This window comes from Nannospalax galili, unplaced genomic scaffold (genome assembly GCF_000622305.1).
Source record: "Nannospalax galili isolate Female #2095 unplaced genomic scaffold, S.galili_v1.0 scaffold1176, whole genome shotgun sequence".
In the NCBI taxonomy this organism is placed as follows: domain Eukaryota; kingdom Metazoa; phylum Chordata; class Mammalia; order Rodentia; family Spalacidae; genus Nannospalax; species Nannospalax galili.
Genome location: NW_008338883.1, coordinates 1,710,229 through 1,732,243, shown reverse-complemented (window position 1 = coordinate 1,732,243; position 22,015 = coordinate 1,710,229). Strand labels below are relative to the sequence as shown.

The window sequence follows — 22,015 nt, the reverse complement described above, 5'->3', positions numbered from 1 at the left end:
CTGCGGGCATAGACAATGGTGGTGCACCACCTTTAATTCCAGCACTCTAGAGGCAGATGGATCTTGGTGAGTCTGAGGCCAGCTTGGGATGCATATCGAGTTCCAGGCCAGCCAGGACTCTGTAGTGAGACCCTGTGTCAAAAAAACCCAAACCAACAAAACAAACAAAAATCAGAAACAGGGGGGGCAGACTATGCATAAGTCCTCCAAATGACTATCAATTTTCCATTTTTAAAAGATAGGGTCTCTTAGCCGGGCGTGGTGGAGCACGCCTTTAATCCCAGCACTTGGGAGGCAGAGGCAGGCAGATCTCTGTGAGTTCGAGGCCAGCCTGGTCTACATAGTGAGTTCTAGGACAGCTGGGGCTACAGGGAGACCCTGTCTCAAAAAGACCAAAAAAAAAAAAAAAAAAAGGCTCTCATGTAGCCCAGGCTGGCCTGGAACCCACTATGATCCTCCTGCCTCCCTTTTCGAACGCTGGGATTTCAGGCCTGCGCTACCCGGCTGGATCTGACTGTGGGGTTCCAGCAGCCCCAACCCGTCAGGGGCGCGCCTAGCTCGAACCAGCTGCAGAGCGCTGGACCGCAGGTGCAGGCACCCAGGCTGAGCGACGTCCCCCGGCGGTCTCTCCTAGAAGGGCGGGGAGGGGCGGCCGGACGGGGCGGGCCTCGGCCTGGGTCCCCGCCTCCCCAGCCCGGCCTGCCGCGTCGCGCGGTCCCCGTCTTCCTCTCCTGCCCCGGCCCTGGTGGTTTTAACATCCCGCCCGGCGCGATGGGACCCGCGGCCGCCGCGCTGCTGGCGCTGCTGTGCTTGGGATGCGCGCTGCGTCCCGGGCGCGCCCAGTACGAGCGCTACAGCTTCCGCAGCTTCCCGCGCGACGAGCTGATGCCGCTCGAGTCGGCCTATCGCCACGCACTGGACCAGTACGGCGGAGAGCACTGGGTGGAGAGCGTGGGCTACCTGGAGATCAGCCTGCGGCTGCACCGCCTGCTACGGGACAGCGAGGCCTTCTGCCACCGCAACTGCAGCCGGCCGCCCGAGCCCCCGCCCGCCGCGGGCCTGGCGCGCTACCCGGAGCTGCGCCTCTTCGGCGGCCTGCTGCGCCGCGCGCACTGCCTTAAGCGCTGCAAGCAGGGCTTGCCCGCCTTCCGCCAGTCACAGCCCAGTCGCGACTTGCTGGCCGACTTCCAGCGCCGAGAGCCCTACAAGTTCCTGCAGTTCGCCTACTTTAAGGCAAGTCCTCCCGCCGAGCCCCGCCCCCCGCCCCGCCGAGCCTGGTCCCACCCTTCACCAGACCACCCTACTGTGCATCCTCCACAACTCCGTGAGTCCCGCCCCGCCCCACCACACCGAGCACTGCCCAACCCCGGCCTGTTCTTTCTGGCCCGTTCTATCCCTCCCCACTAAACCCCACCCCAATCCTTGGTGGTCCCATATTGGACCCCCACCCCACAGCCCAGGTCCCTCCTCTAGGCCACCCCAGAGGTCCAGCCCTGCCTAGCCAAGCCCCGCCTTATTGTACAGAACACCTCCCCTAGGCTCCTACCCCACCTCACCAAGTCTAACCCGCCCATCTGAGGTTGGCCTCCAGGCTCATGCCTTGCTCTAGACCCCACCCAAGGCTCGGCCCCATTTCCCCCAACCCTGAGAGCTGCATTCCTTTATGAATGTATGTATGTTTGTATGTATGTATGTATGTATGTATGTATGTACGTATGTGTGTGTGCCTGTGATGTATGCTGCATGTGTGTGGGTGCCTGTGGAGTGTGGAGGTGAGCAGAGGGCATCAGATCTTGTGGAGCTGGAGTTAAAGGAGGCTGTGAGCTACTTGATAGGGTCTGGGAACTGAACGCCCAACCTCTGGAAGAGCCCCAAGTGCTCTTACCTGAGCTCCAGTCTCCTTCACCTTTTCTTGACACCCCCCTCCCCCAGGTCTGCCACACAGCTCTGTCAAAGCTTTAGAAATCCTGCCTGCCCTTTATCTTAAGTATGAAAATTCTTTTCAGTTTTTAAAAATCTTATCATTTTTTTATATTATATTATTTTATGTGTATGAGTGTATTGCCTGCATGTGTGTAAGTGCACTGGTGATGTGCAGTGCTCTCAGTCGACAGAAGAGGGCTTCAAATCCCATGGAACTGGAGTTACAAATGATTGTTAGCCACCATGTGGGTGCTGGGAATCTAACTCGGGTCTCAGCAACAGCAACTAGTGCTCTTAAATGCTGAACCATCTCCCCAGCCCCAAACGTTCTTTTCTTTATCCTTTGTGTAGTGGTAGAAGTTGTTTTTGAAATGGGGGGCAGGGGGTGTCTCATGTAACCTGGCTGACCTCAGACTTGCTGTGTAACTGAGCCTGAATTCTGCACACCTCCCATGTGCTTCACCACTCCCAGCTCATATGAACAATTCTTGAAGCATGTTCAAATATGCCCAGAGGACACCTAAAAAAGGGCCTCATATATGTGGCCTGTTCTTTGTAGGCACATTTTTCTGTACATAGCATTAAAGTCGCCTTGGGGCTGGGGAAGTGGCTCAGTGGTTAAGAGCACTTGCTGCTCTTACAGAGGAGGAATTCCGTTCCCAGCACTAGCTCACAACTGCCTGTAACTTCAGCTCCTGGGGATCTGTCTGACACCCTCTTCTGGCCTGCCTCCCTGGGGACCCACACACGTGGCATACATTTACACATGCGCATACACACACACATGCATGCGCACACACACAGAAAAACTACTAAAAGTCACCTTTCCTTAATTTGAACTGGGACTTGTAATGATAAAGACCTGAGAAGTTAGAAAATCCTTAACGACATGGGGCTGGGGCATGGAGGCACAGGTCCCTGCTCAGTGGGGTTTGTGCACGGTGATTCATCCAGATCATCTCCACCTCCCTCTGCCATCTAGAATTTAACACAGTTCGTGCTTCCTCTTCATGGCTGTTTAAATTCTGTCTGTGATTGCTCCCTAAAAATAGACACAGATTACAGTTCTCTGTCCTTTGAGCCCTTACCCTGGGGACCTACCAAATCTTAAGAGTGGCTTAAATTTCTGCTACTGAGCAGAAGGATGTTAGCTTGTTGGACCTTCACAGGGTTTGGCAGAGAGAGACCTCTCAAAATCCACTTTTTACCTTTTCTGGTTGGAAAAGTTATTTTAAACATTTATTTATTTTGTGTGTGTTGTGTGTGCTGCTACACATGTGTGGCAGTCAGAGGACAGCATTCAGGAGTTGGTTTTCTCCTACCATGTGGGTTTTAGCGATCAGGCTTGGCAGCAAGTACCTTTAACCCACTGAACCATCATATCAGCCCCTGCACTCCTTTCTAAATGCTCTTCTGAGAATGAGTCTCATGTCATTGGCTATGCTCAGTCTTATCCAGACTAGCCCTCAACCCCGGAGTCCTACCGACCTCCTACTATTGCTCCCTATGTGTCAATCTTGACATCTGAGGACCTGCCCTCCTCTCCAACCACCCTTCCTCCTCATGGTAACTGCTCTTGTCTCTGGAATGACTTGGCTCAAATTTGGGGGCATTTGGTACAGAGGGGGTGCCCCTGTGAGTCTCAGGAATCTGCTGGCTCTCACATATTCTTTCTTTCTAAACCTAACCCTGCTTCCTGCCTCAGAGCGTTCCTCTGAATTGAAGGATACCCTATGTGCATTGGTGGCGAAGGCCCTACTCCCAGGTGGCTCTAGGATTCTGTCAACACGGGGGTCTCTTTGTTAGCGTGTGTTCCCACAGGGAGGGTGCTGTATCACCAGCTCCCTGCCTGTATTGTTTTTCTTGCTGCTGTAAAAAAAAAAAAAAAAATCTGATAAAAGCAGTTTAAGGAAGAAAGGGTTCATTTTGGTTCACAGTTTGAGAATACGGTCCATCCTGGCCGGAAGTCATGGCAGCTGGCCACAGTGCACCCAGTCAGGAAACAGCTGAATGCTGGTGCCCAGCTACCCCCTCCCACCTTCTCCTTTTCAAGTAGTCTGGGACCCCAAGCCGTGGAATGGTTCTAACTCAGTGGGCCTGTTTTCCCACCACAATGAAACTTAATCTAGAAAATTCCACACAGGCGGGGCTTTTCTCATAGGTGATTCTAGATTAATCAGTTGACAATGAAGATTAAGCATCACACTGTTCCAGAAGGTCCCTCCACCGCGCACCTGCCCTGCCTGAGGCCTCCTGTGTTCCCAGTACTTTGAATCGACTGGCTGTCAATCTTACGTTTCTGGGACCTTGTGGCCTCTAGAGATCCTTCAGAATCTCCTCCCAATCTGAGGGACTTCCTTTCCCTCTCCTTTCTTCCATAGTCAACTTCTTCTTGCTCCATCTCCATTTCCTCTTGTCCTCCAAACTGTTGGGCTTTCTCAGGAGCATAGGGATCTTAAAAATAAATAGAAGAAACACTTGTATTTCTTTCTTTCTCTTTCTTTCCTTCCTTCCTTTCTTTCTTTCTTGTTCTTCCCTCTCTTTTGGTCTTTTTGAGACAGGGTCTCCCTGTAGCCCCAGCTGACCTGGATGAACTCACTATGTAGACCAAGCTGGCCTTGAACTCACAGAGATCCACCTGTCTCTGCCTCCAGAGTACTGGGATTAAAGGCGTGCGCCACTATGCTGGAGCTTTATTTCTTAATATTCAAAAATTAGGGGCTAGAGAGATGGCTCAGCAGTTAAGAGCACTTGCTACTCTTTCAGAGGACCCAGGTTCAGTTCCTAGAACCCACATGGTGGCTAACAACTGTTCTTAACTCCAGTTCCAGGAGATCTAACACCCTTTTCTGGCCTCCTCAGATATTGCACATACAATGCACTAACATATATTCAAGCAACACTCATACACATAAAATAATATATATATAAATCAACAGATTTTTTCCCCCCATGCATCATTTCTGAATTTTGACCAGATATTTACATTTTCTGAGGCAGAAAAACCCAGAATCATCAGCTGGCCAAACCCAGAATCAGCTGGCCACTGGGTTAAGGAGGACAGAGACAAGAGGAAGCAGGGAAAATGTCACATGGTTACAAAGTCATTATGCTTAAGTCATGGATTGTTACTGGCCATGTCCCAGATCTGTAGCAGGTACCAGGAATGTAGACAAAGGTGAGACACACATCTGGGTCCTTCAAGGATCAAAGTCCCATGGGGAAGAGAGCTGAGGATACAGGCAGGTTTATAAGGCAGACTGATGGAACACAGGTGAGACACAAGAGGCTCTTGATTGAGGTTATGAGGAAAAAGGACTTGCTAGAATGTGTATTTGATGAAGGTGGGACATTTTTGTTTTCTATATCGTTAAAAAATTTTAAATTACATTTATTTAGTTACTTGTGTGTATGTACATGTACACCCATGCACACAATAATGCACATGTGGCGGTTAAAGGACAATTTGTAGGAGTCAGTTCTCTCTTGCTACCGTGTGGGTTCACCTCAGCTAGTAAGCCCTTTCCCACTGAGCCATCTTGCCAACCCGTTTCTTATTTTCTCTCTTGCTGAGTGTTACAGACCCACTTCCTGGAGACAGCCCCTACCTATGAGAAGTGCTCTAGGCATACTTGGAATGAATGGACAAGTAAGAGACGAGGTAGTGGGGGTCATTAAAGATGGAGGAAGAAGGTTCTGTGAGAGATCCAGGAAAACATTAATGTGTTTGTTAAGGTTCCAGCAGAAAAGATGTGGCACACCAAGTGACAGTTATTTACAGAAGTGTGTGCAGGTCAGAGGACCCAGAGAGACAGTTTAGTTCCACAGGGCCAGTGCCACTTGGGTATACCCAACCTTTAGCCATAAGGGGCAAGGGAGAGAGCAGTTTACTAGAACCTGGGAGGGGCGACAGCATGGCTGTCTTGAGAAAATTATGACTTTCAGTTTATCCCAGCTCTTGGGAGGCAGAGGCAGGCAGATCTCTGTGAGATCAAGGCCAGCCTGGTCTACATAGTGAGTTCCAGGCCAGCTGGGCCTACAAGGAGACTCTGTCTTTAAAAACCTATTTATTTATTTAAATAAATATAATAAAGCAAGCAAGAAAAAAAGGGAGGGAGAGAGGAAAAAAGAGGGAGGGAGGGAAGGAAAGTTGTTCAAACAGCATTCTTTGGAACACGCAAGGCTTGCATCCTGTGGTGTCATCTTCCTTCTTTACATTTAGGCCAATAACATCCCAAAGGCCATTGCGGCTGCCCACACTTTTCTCCTGAAGCATCCTGATGATGAAATGATGAAGAGGAACATGGCATACTACAAGAGCTTGCCTGGTGCTGAGGACTACATTAAAGACTTGGAAACCAAGTCATACGAGGTACATTCAGGTCTTACACAGTGGCTGGTGCAGAAGTGGCAAAGGGAACATTTCTGTGAGCAGCTGTTAACATTTTTTTTCTAAAAAAATTTATTTTATTTATTTATTTAGTGTGTGTTATACTAAAGAGTGTTTGTGACTTTCTCAGTGACATTTGCTGAATATCATGACAATAAAAGCAACTGACTTCCAAGCCCAGAATTCGTCCATTTAAGATGAGTTTTTAGCTGGGCATGGTGGCACACTCTTTTAATTAGCACTTGGGAGGAGGCAGAGGCAGGCAGATCGCTGTGAGATCAAGGCCAGCCTGGTTTACATAGTGAATTCCAGGCCAGCTGGGGCTACAGGAAGACCCTATCTCAAAATAAAAAACAAAAACAAAAATAAAACGAAACAAAAAAGGTTTTAGAGTTGGGTGATCCTAGCAGTTGGCCTGAGGCATGAGGATTGCTGTAAGTTGAAAGCCAGCCTGGGCTATACAATGAGTTCCAGACCAGCCTGTGCTACATACCTCTTTTTGTTGTTGATTTTGAGATGGGGGGCCTCATGTAGCCCAGGTTGGCCTCAATTTGCTATGTAGCTGAGAAAAACCTTGAACTTCTGGTCTTCCAGCCTTCATCTTGGTTTTATGTGGCACTGGGGCTCGAACCCAGGGCTTTGTGTGTGCTAAGCAAGCACTCTGAGCTATATCCCTAGCAGCTGGGCTTTGTTCCCTGCTGTGGCCCTACTGGAGGTGACTGGGCTGCTGTCCTGAGCACTCTGAGGCTCCCTGACTGTACATTCTGAGGTTCTGCATGCTCCCTTCTCGCTTCTACCACCTCTGCTTCCATACAGGCAGCTGCCTAGAGAGGTTGCTCACTTAGTCTCTGAGGAAGCCTTCCTGGCCTTATTTCCAGGGGATACTGCCTGCTGGGAAGTTTACGGAGATCTAGCCTCTGTAAGGCTTGAGGAGAAGTCCAGGCCCAAGGAGCGGCCCTCAGGCATCCCTATCCAGGAGTGATTGGGAAGGAACTCCTCCCTGAGAATCTCATGCCTGTTCTGCAGCCTGTCTGGGCTTCTCTAAGTTGGCAGGCTTTTGCACATATCCAGGAACTCTATTTCTTAGAGATCAAACTGCCTCCTCAAATGTTTATTCCTTTTTGTCTGAGGCAACTGGCAACAGAAAGTCTGAATCCATGATCTGGCACATGGTCACCTTCTCAAGAACTAGGTGCAGGCTACCCCAGTCTATGTTGCTGTGGGGAGCAAATTTGTATCTTGTTCTTGATTCAGTGTTTAAAATCAGCTATATTGAGATAAATACAATATACTTATGATTTTTGGTTTTGCTTTTTGAGAGGTGATCTCAAGTTACCCAGGCTGGCCTCAAGGTCAGTATGTAGCTGAGGATGATCTTGAACTCCTGATCCTCCTACCTCTTCCTTCAAAGTGCTGGGATTTTAGGCATGGAGCACTATGCAGAGCTTGTTTATTAATTTTGTTTGTTTGTTTATTTGTTTGAGACAGGGCCTCACTTTGTAGTGCTAGCTGGCCTACAACTCACTATGTAGATCAGACTGGCCTTGAACTCACAGAGATCCTCCTGCCTCTGCCTCCTGAGTGCTGGGATCAAAGGGTTGCACCACCACACTGGCTTGTTTATGAAGTTTAAGTGTATAATTCAATGAGCTGTGATGACTTTGTGTAGTCATGGGATAGCCCCCATGGACATGGTATGGAATTTTTCATCACTTAACTGACACATTCCCTCCTATCCCTTTGTGGTGAGGCCTTCTCCCCAGTCCCTGACTCCCAGAAGTCATTGATGATTTCTGTCAGTTTTTCCCTTGTTCTCAGTCTGGTTTTATTATCAAGCACTTACTGCTTTTTGAGCTTAACTAAGTAAGAAATATAGTTATTGTTGGACTTGGAGTGTAGCTCAGTTGGTAGAGTGCTTGCCTAGCATGCATGAAGCCCTGGGTTCCATCCCCAGCTGTGCATAAAACTGGTCATGGTGGTGCACACCTATAATCCCAGATCTCAGGAGGAAACAGGAAAAGATCAGAAGTTCAAGGTTGGCCCTATGAGATGGCTCATTGGGTAAGGGCACTTGCTGCCAAGCCTGATGACGTGAATTTGATCCCCAGTACCCAAGGGATCGTGGTAGCCAAGACCTGACTCCTGCAGGTTGTCCTCTGACCTCCACAAGTGTGCACACAAAATAAATAAAATGTAAAAGGAAATTAAAAAACAGAGTTCGGGGAGAGATGGCTCAGTGGTTAAAACCACTGGTTGTTCTTGCAGAAGGCCTGGATTTGAATCCTAGCACTCACATGGCAGCTAACAACTATCCATAACTCCAGTTCCAAGGGATCTGACACCCTCTTCTGACCTCTGAAGGCACTGCACAACACAGATGCACTCATACACCTAAAATAAAAATAAATAAATAAAAAAAAGAAGTTCAAGGTCATCCCCATCTATATATGGAGTTTGAAGTCAGCCTGGGCTACAAGAGACTCAGTTTCAAAATAAATAAAACATTCTTATTGTGAACAGTGAAGACAAATCTAGCTGTAAAGTGCATCAGTATTTGGCTTTAGTTAGGGGCCATCTAGGACTGACTGAGTGGAACTTAGAGTCCTGATTCCTTTCAGGGGACAGGTTGGCCTCCTTGCAAGTATCACCTCATCTCCTTGCTTTTCAGAGCCTGTTCATCCGAGCAGTACGAGCCTACAATGGGGAGAATTGGAGGACATCCATCACAGACATGGAGCTTGCGCTCCCTGACTTCTTCAAAGCCTTTTACGAATGTCTTGCGGCCTGTGAGGGCTCCAGGGAGATCAAGGATTTCAAGGACTTTTACCTTTCCATAGCAGGTCGGTGGTGGGTAGGGCCTGCTCTCCATGTGCCTTCAAAGCACCTTGACTGGACTCTGAGGAACTTTATTTAACTAACTAATTAAATTTTATTTATGTATATGAGTGTTTTACCTGATGTATATATGTGTACCACATGCATGCAGTGCCTGAGGAGGACAGAAGAGGGCGTCAGATTCCCTGGAACTGGAGTTACAGCTGGTTGTTAGCTTCCTTGTGTGTGTGTGTGTGTGTGTGTGTGTGTGTGTGTGTGTATTATACATATGCATGTATAAGGGTATACGTGTTTTACAGTGCTCATGTGGAAGTCAGAGGACAATTCCTGGGAGTGGGATCTCTACTTCTACCATGTGGACCCTGGGATTCAACTCAGGTCATCAGGCTTGGTGACAGGTCTCTTTACTGAGCTGTCTCTCTGGCCCAATGCCTTTATTTTCCTAACAGCTTACTTCTACCTCATGGATTCTAAGATTGGCTCTTGGTCATGTGTTAGAGTTCCTGGAAGTTGTGGTCATGCTTACTTTTTCTTTAAAAAAATTTTATTTATTATTTTTATTTTATGTGTATGTGTGTATTGCCTGCCTGAATATAAGTGCAACTGTGTCACACAATGCTCGTGGAGATCAGAAAAAGGGCATCAGATCCCCTCGAACTGGAGTTATAGATGGTTATTAGCTGTCATGTCGGTGCTAGGATCTGAACCTGGGTCCTCTGCAAGAGCAGCCAGTGCTCTTCACCACTGAGCATCTCTTTAACCTTCCTCCCCTTTTTCTTTATTAATATTGGAATGTTGTATTTCTTCAACCTTGTCTTCCATCCTTGCATTTTTGCCTTCTACCTGATCTAGTCTATTGGTGATGATTTCACTGAGTTTTTATTTGACTCATTGAGTTTTTCATTTCTAGGATTTTTGTTTGTCTTTTAGAATTTCCCTCAGATCTCCGTTTCCTTGCAGAATTTCTCTTCCAGGTTGCTTTCTTTTTCTACACTGACAACCTATCAACATCTGATTTGATTTCCTGACTTCATTCATCAGCTTGTCCGCTGCTTCTTTTCAGTCATTTATAGGAGTGGACCCTTGGGTTGTCTGTTCACTGTTCAACCCTTCCACTAGCTTTGGGTTCAGTATCTGAGGAGTTAGACTCTCTCAGAGGTGCGTGCTGCCTTACTCTCTCATTGTTCTAGTCTGCTGTCTGCTCCTGCCAAAAGCAGCTTGGGGAGGAAAGGGTTTATTAGGCTCATACTTCCCAATCATAGACCATCACTGAGGGAAGTCAGGACAGGAACTACAGCAGGAGCAGAGGCAGGGACCATGAGAAATGCTCTTTCCTGCCTTGCTCAGCCAGTTAGCTTTCTTTAAAAAAAACACTTTATTTATTTTTATTTTATGTGTATGAGCATTTTGCCTGTATATATGTAGGTATACCCATGTGTGCAGTGCCCATAAAGACCAGAAGAGAGCGTTGGATTCCCCCGGAACTGGATTGAGGGACAGTTGCTAGCTGCTCTGTGGGTCTGGGAACTGAACCCACTTCCTCTGCCAGAGAAGCAAGTGCTCTTAACCACTGAGCCATCTTTCTAGCCCCTCAGCCAGTTTTCTTACACAGCCCTGGCCCATCTGCCTAGGGATTGTACCACCCACCGTGGACTGGGCCCTTCTGCATCAATCAATAATCAAGGAAATGCCTCATAGACACGCCCACATGCCAATCTGATGGAAGCAGTTTCCTATCTGAGGTTCCTTCTTCCCATGTGTGTCAAGGTGTGACTGGCTGACTGTGACACTCATGTTTTTCCTGTTTCTGTGTTGCAATTTGCACATCTATTTGGATTTCATTTCCAATTCTATTTGTGGATTTTCTTAACGAGCAACCCTCACTTGAGGACTCAGTCCTCATTACTACGTAGAGAGGAGAAAACAAACTGCCTAGTTTGTGCCTGCTACTGCCCCTTTCTGATCTTTCATGAATCATCTTTAAACATACTTCTAAAATGTTTTCTGCATTTATTAAATTGTTTTACATTTATTATTTATTTATTTATTTAGTGTGTGTATATGTACACGTGTGCCATGATGCATGTATGGAGGGCAAAGGACAGTTTGCAGGAGTCAGTTCTCTCTTTCCACTGTGTGGATCCCAGAAATCAAACTTGGGTTATAAAGCTTGAAAGCAAATACCCTTACCCACTGAGCCATCTCACAGACCCATGAACATATATAAATATATATATATATTTGGTCTTTTTGAGACAGGGTCTCCCTGTAGCCCCAGCTGTCCTGGAACTCACTATGTAGACCAAGCTGGCCTTGAACTCACAGAGCTCTGCCTGCCTCTGCCTCCTGAGTGCTGGGATTAAAAGCATGTGCCACCATGCCTGGCATCAACATAATTTAAAAAAAATTTTTATTATTTTTATGTGTATGCGTGTATTGCCTGCATGTAGGTAAGTGCACCTGTGTTGTGTAATGCCCGTGGAGGTCAGAAGAGGGTGTCGGATTCCTTGGGATTGGAGTTATGGACAGTTGTTAGCTGCCATGTGGGTGCTGGGATTTGAACCTGGGTCTTCTGCAAGAACAACCAATGTTCTTAACTGCTGAGCCATCTCTCCAGCCCCATGAACATAATTTTTAAAAAAGGTTACTGACTGGGTAGAAACCCCAACCCTACCAGAGGAACTATTGGCAATGGCTGCTGGGAGGGGCATTTGAGAACACAGATTTGATTCTATAGGTCATACACACACACACACATACATATGCATATATGTATATATATGTATTATATATGTACTATATATGTACATGAAATTGGGTGGGATGTTGTAAGGGGGTGCAGATAGGAGGAGAATCTAAGTATGATCAAAATACATGAAATTCACAAAAATTCAATTAAAAAATTTAAAAAATTTCTGCCTACCAGCCTCTGCACCTGTCCAGGCTGTACCACTAAGAGGTCACATGCTACATCATACCACCATGCCACCAATGGTACTTTTAAGGCATTTAGGCTCATTATTTTATAAATATCCCTTGTTTGGGCCTGACATGATGGCACACACCTCTAATCCCAGCACTCAGGAAGCAGAGACGTGGAGTTCTGTGAGTTTAAAGTCAGCCTGGTCTACATAGTGAATTCCAGGCAAGCCAGGGCTAAATAGAGACCCTGTCTTTAAAGACAAAGAAAAGCCCTCATTGGTTTCTGCCTTGTAATTTTGCAGTTACATTGGGAGTGTCCATCTTGGGGTGGAACACTGTAGAAGTGGCCTTTTCAGCATACCATACCCAGGTATGTGTGATGTCTTTCTACTCCCTTGGGGGATTGAACCTGTGGTCTCACATATGCTAGGCAGATGTTCACCCAGTAAGTTACAGTCCCACCCTAGTGACGTTCATTTTAAAAAAAGCAAACGATTTATTTATTTATTTCTAAGCCATTTTATTTGTTATTTTTATTTTTAATGTGTATAAGTGTATTGTCTGCATGTATGTAAGTGTACCCATGTTGTACAATGCCCATGGAGGTCAGAAGAGGGCATCAGATTCCCTTGGAACTGGAGTTACAGACAGTTGTTAGCTGCTATGTGGGTGCTGGGAATGGAACCTGGGTCCTCTGCAAGAGCAGTCAATGCTCATAACTGCTGAGCCATCTTTCCAGCCCCCTTTATTTATTTATTTATTTTTATCTGTGTGTTTTGCCTACATGTATGTAAGTGTACCTATGTGTGCAATGTCCACAGAGACCAGAAGAGGATGTTGGATCCCTTGGAACTGGAGTTACAGATGGTTGTTAGTTGCCATGTAGGTGCTGGGAACTGAACCCGGGTCTTCTGCAAGAGCAGCCAGTGCTCTTAACTGCTGAGCCATCTCTCAGCCCCTGATGTTCCTTTTTTTAGGGCTGGAGAGATGGCTCAACAGTTAAGAATACTGGTTGTTCTTGCAGAAGACCTGGGTTCAGATCTCAGCACCCACATGGCAACTAACAACTGTCTGTAACTCTAGTTCCAGGGGATCTGACAGCCTCTTCTGTCCTCCGAGTACCCACTTACCTACATGTAGGCAATACACACATACACATTAAAAATTATTATTATTATTATTATTGTTTGGTCATTTTGAAACAAGGTTTCCCTGTAGCCCCACCTGGCCCGGAACTCACTGTGTAGACCAGGCCGGCCTTGAACTCACAGAAATCCTCCTGCCTCTGCCTCCCAAGTGGTGGGACTACAGGCATGCGCCACCACGCCCGGCTTTATTTATTATTCTTATTTTACTTTATGTATATGAGTGTATTGCCTGCATGTCCGTAAGTGCACCCATATCATGCAGTGTCCACAGAGGTAAGAAGAAAGCATGGAATCCCCTGGTACTAGAGTTACAGATCGTTGTTAGCTGTCATGTGGGTGCTGGGAACTGAACTCTGGTCCTCTGCAAGAGCAGCCAGTGCTCTTTACTGCTAAGCCATCTCTCAGCCCCCTGATGTTCATTTTTAAGCATTTGGTTGGTGCTTTCTGCTTTTGCTATGTAGCAGGGTTAATATCTGTTTGAAGTAGCAAAACCATAAGAGATTATATTCACCAAATTCTTTTCCCTCTTGCTCCTGGATAATTTCCTGATTCTTGCCTGCGTCATTTTTTTTCTTTAAGGTTTACATATACATAAATATGTTTTCCCGTATTTTGTGTGCATGTTTTATTATAGAATAGATATCATACTTTTTACTCTGTTCAGTTTTTGCTTTTTCTAATTCACATATCTGAATTTGTCCATAGACATTATGTCATTTTGGGCTGGAGATGTAGCTCAGTTGGTAGAGTGCTTGCCTAGTATACACAAAGCCCTGTGTTCCATTCTGCATAAACTGAGCATGGTGGTGTATGCTTGTAATCCTAGAACTCAGGAGGTTGAGGCAGGAAGATCAGGAATTCAGGGTCATTCTCAGCTGTATAGTGAATTTGAGGCTAGCCTGGGCTACATGAGACCCTATCTCAAAAATCCAAAAAACAGAAATAAAGAAACAAAAATATGTTTTTTGTTTTTTAAATTTGCTGCTGAGGAGGCTGTAGAGATGGCTCATTGGTTAAGAGCCCTGGCTGCTTTTCCAGAGGACCCAGGTGTTCAATTCCAAGCACCCACGTGATGGCTAACAACTGTCTGTGATTCCAGTTCCAGGGAATCCAACACCCACTTCTGACTTCTTCGGGCATTGCACAATGCAGGTGCACTTACACACGCACAGGCAGTACACTTATATACATAAAATAAACATAATAATTTTGAAAATTAAAAAAAATTGCTGCTGAATACTCCAGTGCAGGGGATGGTAATATACTAGAATTTGTCCAGCTATCTGATAGACATTTGGGTTGTTCTAGTCTGTTGCTGTTATATACAATACTGCTATGGAGAATCATCTGTTTTCTCCCTTCCTTCCTTCCTTCCTTCCTTCCTTCCTTCCTTCCTTCCTTCCTTCCTTCCTTCCTCCCTCCCTCCCTCCCTCCCTCCCTCCCTTCCTTCCTTTTTTTCTTTCGTTGTTTGTTTTTTTTGAAACAAAGTTTTCCTATAGCCCTAGCAGACCTGAAACTCGATGTGTAGCTCAGGCTGGCCTCGATCTCACAGAGATCTGCCTGCGTCTACCTCCAGAGTGCTGGGATTAAGGGTATGAGCCATCATGCTTGGCTCTCTGTTTTCTATTTATGTATTTATTTATTTTTCAATATATGTTTTTCTTGAATTTTGTGCATTTCATATGTCTTAATCATATTTAGACCCCCTTCCCTATGTGCACCCCCCCATAGCCCTTTCCACCGAATTTACGAATTCTTTCACATATGCTAAGGCCTATTGAGTCAAGTTTGTGTCCCCAGATGTCCCTCTGTGTGAGTTTATCCACTGGAGCCTGGTCAGCCTATTGCTATTCCTTAGCATTATTCCCTTAAAGAAGACCAACTCTCCTGTGTTTTCTGTTTATTTTTTAAGTCTAGTAGTGTGGTACATTTTCCAAATCTACTGAAGTAGGTGAAAAGTTCAAAGAATAAATATTTCTATATATTTTTCAGTATTCTTTTTTGTTTGTGTTTGTTGTTTGTTTTGAGACAGGATCTCAGTATGTAGACCAGACTGACCTTGAACTCACAGAGATCCACCTGTCTCTGCCTCTTAAGTGCTGGAATTAAAGATGTGTGCCTCTATGCCCAAGCAGCTATTCAGTATTCAAAGGTACCATCTTGCATCCCTATTAGCAATTATAAGAGACTTTTTCTCCACAGTCCTGGCAACAAAATACGTGCAAAGTTATACAGGCTTTTTGTTTCTGGTTGTTTGAAAGAGAGGCTCTAGAGTCATGTGGGAAGTCTCAGGAAACAGGCTTAGAAGTAACTTTATTAGTTATTAGTTATTTCTAGTCCCACAATTCATTGGCCACATCTAGAAATCTGACCCCTGCCTAGTTTCAAGGGAGGCTGGGAGATGGAGTCTTCAACATTTTTCTATGTTACATGTTAGTTTACTTTTTTTTTTTTTTAAAGATTTATTTCTATTTATGTGTGTTCTTGTGTGTGTGTCTTTGTAAGTTTATGGTCCGTGTGTATGCCCATGGAGGTCAGAAAAGAGAATTGGATCTCCTGGAGCTGGAGTTACAGGGTGGTTGTGGGCTGCCATGTGGGTGTTGGGAACCAAACTCAGGACCTCTGGAAGAGCCGCTAGTGCTCTACTGAACCATCTCTCCCTTATTCTCTTAAAGGCTCTATAGATTCTATTGTTTGTATGTACCATGATTTATTGAGGTTACTTCCAAGTTTATCACTACAAACAATTCTTATGTGCTCATGTCCAAAGAAAATTTCCTAGGTCCAGTGAGATGGTTCAGTGCTGTGGCATTCACTCCCCAATAAATAAATGTAAAATAAATGAGCGGCTGGAGAGATGACTCAGTGGTTAAGAGCACTGGCTGCTCTTGAAGAGGATCTGGGTTCAGTTCTCTGCACCCACATGATGCCTCAATTCCAGGGCATTCAATGTCCTCTTCTGGCCTCTGCAGGTATTGCATGACCACACAGATGCAGGCAAAACAGTCATTCACATAAAAAAATAAATAAGTAAACAAATGAACGTAATCCACAATTTTAAAATATTTTATTATTTTATGTGTATGCGTGTATTGCCTGCATGTGTGTCGTACAATGCCCATGGAGGACAGAAGAGGCTGTCGGATCCCCTGGAACTGGAGTTACAGACAGTTGTTAGGTGCCATGTGGGTGTGGAATTTGAACCCGGGTTTTCTGCAAGAACAGTCAGTGTTCTTAACTGCTGAGCCATTTCTCTAGCCCCACAATCCACAATTTTAAAAGAAAACTACCTAGAAGTAAGTAGAAGTAGGGTTGGTTCAGTTGGAAGAGTGCTTATTTAGCACGTACAGAGTCCTGGATTTGATCCCCAGCACCAGATAAACCAGGCATAGTCACATACTTATAATTCTGGCACTAGGTGGGTAGAGGCAGGAAGATCAAAAGTTGAAGGCCATCCTTGATTACATAGGGAGTTTGAAGTCAGCCTGGGTTACATGAGACCCTGTCTCAATAAAAAATTTTTTTATTACTTTTATTTTATGTGTATGTGTGTATTGCCTGCATGTAGGTAAGTGCACCCATGTCATGCAACACCTGCGGAGGTCAGAAGAAGCCTTCGGATCCCCTGGAACAGTTGTTAGCTGCCATGTGGGTGCTGGGATTCGAACCTGGGTCTTCTGCAAGAACAACCATTGTTCTTAACCGCTGAGCCATCTCTCCAGCCCCAATAAAATTTTTTTTATTTGTCAATTTAACAATTTAAATTATTGTTTTGTGGTGCTGGGGATCAGGGCCTCACATTCTGACCTCCAGTTTAAACTGTTTTAAGAGTGATTTTATTTCTTCACTGCAAAGGAGGTATAAGGTCTGGATAATGTTTGCTTGCTATTCATATTAATGTATGTTGATGCCCTTTGGCCATTAAAATATTTTATTACATTTTAATTTAGTGTGTGTGTGTGTGTGTGTGTGTGTGTGTGTGTAGGTCAGAGGAAAACTTGGGGATGTCCATGCTCTCCTTCTACTGTGTGGGTCCTGATGACTGAACTCAAGTTGTTAGGCTTGACAACAGGCTCCTTAACCCAGCCCCACCCCACCTTCTTTTGGTCTTTTTGAGACAGGGTCTCCCTGTAGCCCCAGCCGGCCTGGAACTCACTTTGTAGACCAGGCTGGCTTTGGTCACAGACCACCTGCCTCTGCCTTCTGGGTGCTGGGATTAAAGGCGTGCACCATTATGCCCGGCCCCTTTTGGCCATTTTTATGATAGATATTTGTCATTTTCTTACTAATTTTAAGACAATTTGAATATGAGAGCAAGAGAGAGAGATTGTTCTGAGAATTTATGTCTCTTTTGCAGATCATTATATAGAAGTTCTTGAGTGCAAAATTCAGTGTGAAGAGAACCTGACTCCAGTCATAGGAGGCTATCCTGTGGAGAAATTCGTAGCCACCATGTATCACTATTTACAGTTTGCTTATTATAAATGTAAGTAACGTTCCACAGGATCTTGAGGGAGATATTGATTTCTCTTAAGACTCAACTTCCCTGGGCACTCCCTTATCTACAGCGGCTGAGAGGGTCGGTCAGGGTCACATGTATGCTGTGCATGAAGAGAGCACATGGCCTCTTCATTCAGGTGCAGACCCTGAACCAGACTGCTGGGCTTGAACTCCAATTCTGGCTTCTATTTCCTGGGAAGTCTTTGCTTTCTAGGGTTGAAGATAAACAGTGTAAGTAAAATTAATTTTCTGAATTGGGTCTCCTGTAAGTCTTTCCTATCTTGAAGTCTTTAAAAAATTTTTTTTTAAATTTATTTATTTATTTATTTTTATTTTTTTATGTGTATGAGTGTTTTGTGTGCATGTATGCAAGTGCATCCATGTCCTGCAAAGCCTGTGGAGGCCAGAAGAGGGTGTCATCCCCTGGAACTGGAGTTACAGATGGTTGTTAGCCACCATGCGAGTGCTGGGAATTGAACCCAGGTTCTCTGAAAGAGCAGCCAGTGCTCTTAACCGCTGAGCTATCTCTCCAGCCCTCTCGAACTTTTTAGATTTCCTACCACACCAAATTTCTTGAGGGTAGTCGTAATTCACATTTGAAACCTTCGTCAGCCACACAGGCTTTGTGAATAGTGAGCACCCTAAAGTTCAGGTTTTGAAATGGTTATGATAAGAAACAGCCACTAGGTGGCAGAATTGAGTCATTCCCGAACTGCATCACCAGTGCTAACCAGAGCTTTGTTGCATAATAGTTGTCCTAGTCTTACTGGTTCAAAGTGCAGTGGAAGGTGCCAGAATAAATACCCCAGGGCTTGTGTCTCATTTCTTTTTTGTCTACTCCTCTCTCATCCAAGACAAATCTCAAACCCTGCAGGATCCTTTTGTTGATTGTGATGTGGGTGGAGAGATTCTAAGCAGGGAAGCTCGAGGTGGGAACCCTGGGCTGGGGAGACGGCAGGACCAGTAACCTCCATCTCTCCCAGTCCTGAGAGTCCACCAAGCTTTATATGGTTGACTTCTGTAGCTTTAGGTCTTTCTGTTATTTATTTATTTATTTAGAGACAGAGCCTCATATAGACCAAGCTAACCTCAAACTCACTACATAGACAAAAATGACCTTGAATCTTGATCCTCCTGCCTCTACCTCTCAAGTGATGGGGGCTATGCCATTCTACTTGGTTTGTGTGGTACTGGAGGTTGAACCCCAGGGCTTCCTGCATGCTAGACAAGCACTTTACTAACTGAGCTACATCCATAGTCTTCCAAGTCTAGTTTGGGTGGAGGAATCTCCCATATGGAGATTATGGTCCTAACCAGATGGGATCCAGGAATTGCACCCTTCAGCAGGAAGCTTGTGGCTAAGTACATGTCTCCCTCAGTTCCAGGATGGTCCAGGCCTGGAGACTCCCCTTCTGGGACTGGCTTCAGTTGTCTGAAGCCTGCGGTAGTCTCTGGAAAGGGAGCATCTACATTTCAAACTGGCCTTTGGTCTGCTAGGAGTCTCAGGCTGTGCCCTGCCATGGTGATGCTGGGGCCAAGGGTTTGTGGAGGAGGAACTGGAGGAGAAACCTTATTCTTTCCAGCTTCCAGGAGGCTGGCTGGAGGGGAGCACAGGGCACGGCTTACTCACCTCCCTGGCCTCCTCTCTCCCTCTGCAGTGAGTGACCTGAAGAATGCAGCCCCCTGTGCGGTTAGCTACCTACTCTTTGACCCGGAGGACAAGGTTATGAAACAGAACCTGGTGTATTACCAGTATCACAGGGATAAGTGGGGCCTCTCTGACGAACATTTCCAGCCCAGACCGGTGAGTGTCCCACACCAGGCCCCACCCACACCCTCCTCTTTCCAAGCCTTTAAGAGACCATTTTGCCTTAAGAGAAAGAATCACTTCTGAAATGAAGAAAACCTCATGTTTCTGTATTTTTTTTATCTTGACAGCTTATTGTTTTGTTATGATTTCTGTAAGCATCACAAATGTCAGATAATAGGGAATTTTTTTTAATGTTAAAACAATTTTTTTTATTTGTTTTTGTTTTGTTTATGATTATTTGTTTGTTTGTTGGTCTTTTTGAGACAGAGTCTTCTGTAGCCCCAGCTGGCCTGGAACTCACTATGTAGACCAGGTTGGCCTTAAACTCACAGAGATCCGCCTGCCTCTGCCTCCTGAATGCTGGGACTAAAGGCACATGCCACCATACCTGACTGATTTGTTTGTTTTAATTTTATGTGTCTGAATGTTTTGTCTGCCTTTGTGTAAGTGTACCGTGTTTTCATGCAGTGCCCATGGAGGCCAAAAGAGGGCATCAGATCCCCTGGAACTAGAGTTACAGATGGTTTTTAGCCTCCTCTCAGGTGCTGGGGACTGAACCTGGGTCCTCTGCAAGAGTAGCCAGTGATCTTAATCGCTGAGCCATCTCTCCAGTCCCTCACCTTCTTAAATTACGCAGTTCAGTGATTGTTGGGAATATTCAGAGTTGTACAGCCTGTCCCACCATCTGATTTTAAACATTTTCACCACCCTTGAATGAAATCCAGGACCCTGTGCCCACTTCCTGCTAGCTCTCACATTAAAAGACTGGTTGTCTGAGCTGTTCTCTCTGTGTCTGAACAGGAAGCAGTTCAGTTCTTCAATGTGACCACACTCCAGAAAGAACTATATGACTTTGCTAAGGAAAACCTGATGGATGACGATGAGGTAAGTTTTCATGCTCAGCACATGTCTGTCTGAGAGAAAACATGACTCACGTCTCTGCTGAACTCACATGAAGGCTGAGTTATCCCTGAAATAAGAAACAGAAGAGGCTCTTGAGAAAGACAGTGGCTGTGGGTGTCTTAATGAAAGCCAGTGCCTTGGTACGGGAAAGCCCAGCTTTCTAGGAAGCCCAGGCTGTTACTGTGTTTCCTGCTGGGGAGGTGTGTTTGGAGTTCACAGTTGCTGTCAAGCCATCTTTTAAAAAATATTTATTTGTTTAAGTGTGTGTGTGTGTGTGTGTGTGTGTAGGTCTGTGAAGTGTATGCATGTGAGGTTGCCCTTGCTCATACATGTTCCCATGGAGGCCAGAGGTCAATATCTGCGTGTCTTCTTTCATTCCTCACCACCTTTTTTTCCTTAAGAAACCGATTTGTTCTATTGTTAATTTTTTGGTTGATTTATTTTTATTTTATGTATATGAGTGTTTTGCCTGCTTGTATGTAAATCCACCCATGTTGTACAATACCCGTAGAGGTCAGAAGAGGGCCTTAGATCCCCTGGAACTGGAGTTATGTATGGTTGTTAGCCACCATGGATATGCCATAGCACCAGTGTGAAGGTCAGGGGTCAGTTTGTTCTCTCCTTCCACTATACTTTGTAGGTCCCAGGGATTGACTCAGGTTATCAGGCTTGACAGCAAGTAAGTGCCTTTACCTGCTGAGCCATCTCGAAGGTCCCTGTACTGTCATTTTTTAAATGAGAGAGTGAGAGAGTTTTTGTTGCTTTGATCTCTGAAGACCTTGGAAACCCCATCCCAATCCTACTGATTTTATTCATTTTGCGGCTGAAAATTTTGTCCTTGCTGTCAGAGTTCATCCTTTTCATGGAGTCTTTGGGTTTCCCAATCAGATCTCCCTTAGCAAACTCCTTTTTTGTTTGAGGCGTTTCATTTTGTGTTTTGAGACATGTTTGTTTGAAGTGTTTTTTTTTTTTTTTTTCGGTCTTTTTGAAACAGGGTCTCCCTGTAGCCCCAGCTGGCCTGGAGTTCACTATGTAGACCACGCTGGCCGTGCTGGGACTACAGGCGTGCACTACCACGCCTGGCTTTGTTTGTTTTTTGAGACACAGTTTCTCATAGTTCAAGTTGGCCTCAAGCTTGCTATGTAGCTGAAGATGACCTTGAACTTCTCTTACCTGAACCTCCCAAGCACTGGAACTACAGGCGTGCACCACCACACATGATTTATTTGGATACTAGGTCTGGAATTCATGGACTTCTTGCATGCTAAGAAAGTACCATTTCACCTGTGTACATTCCTTGCCCACCAGCTCCTTCGTCGACACATCTTGATGGGGGATGGAATGGTCATTTTGTGGAGGAACACTACTGATGGCCACAGAAAATCCATCAGTTGGAGAATTATTTATTTAGAGAGATGTGCTTGGAAGGGCCTGAAAAATGTTTGTAAGAATGCTAGGGACAAGCTGGGTGTGGTGGTGCGTGCCTGTAGTCCTAGCACTTGGGAGGCAGAGGCAGGCGGATCTCTGAGTTCAAGGCCAGCCTGGTCTACATAGTGAGTTCCTTGCTACTGGGGCTACAGGGAG

The 22,015-nt window shown here is 45.6% G+C and overlaps 1 protein-coding gene across 1 annotated transcript in view; it reads left to right on the top strand.

Moving 5' to 3' along the window:
- Positions 1–674: 674 nt before the first annotated feature.
- Positions 675–22,015, top strand: part of Crtap (cartilage associated protein) — a gene marked incomplete in the record, with an annotated part of 24,015 nt that continues 2,674 nt past the window's right edge. Inside the window, 6 exon segments of the mRNA XM_008833428.3 lie at positions 675–1,233; positions 6,146–6,295; positions 8,982–9,153; positions 17,576–17,704; positions 19,377–19,522; positions 20,330–20,413. Of these exon segments, the coding sequence (XP_008831650.1) occupies positions 772–1,233; positions 6,146–6,295; positions 8,982–9,153; positions 17,576–17,704; positions 19,377–19,522; positions 20,330–20,413 (1,143 nt within the window).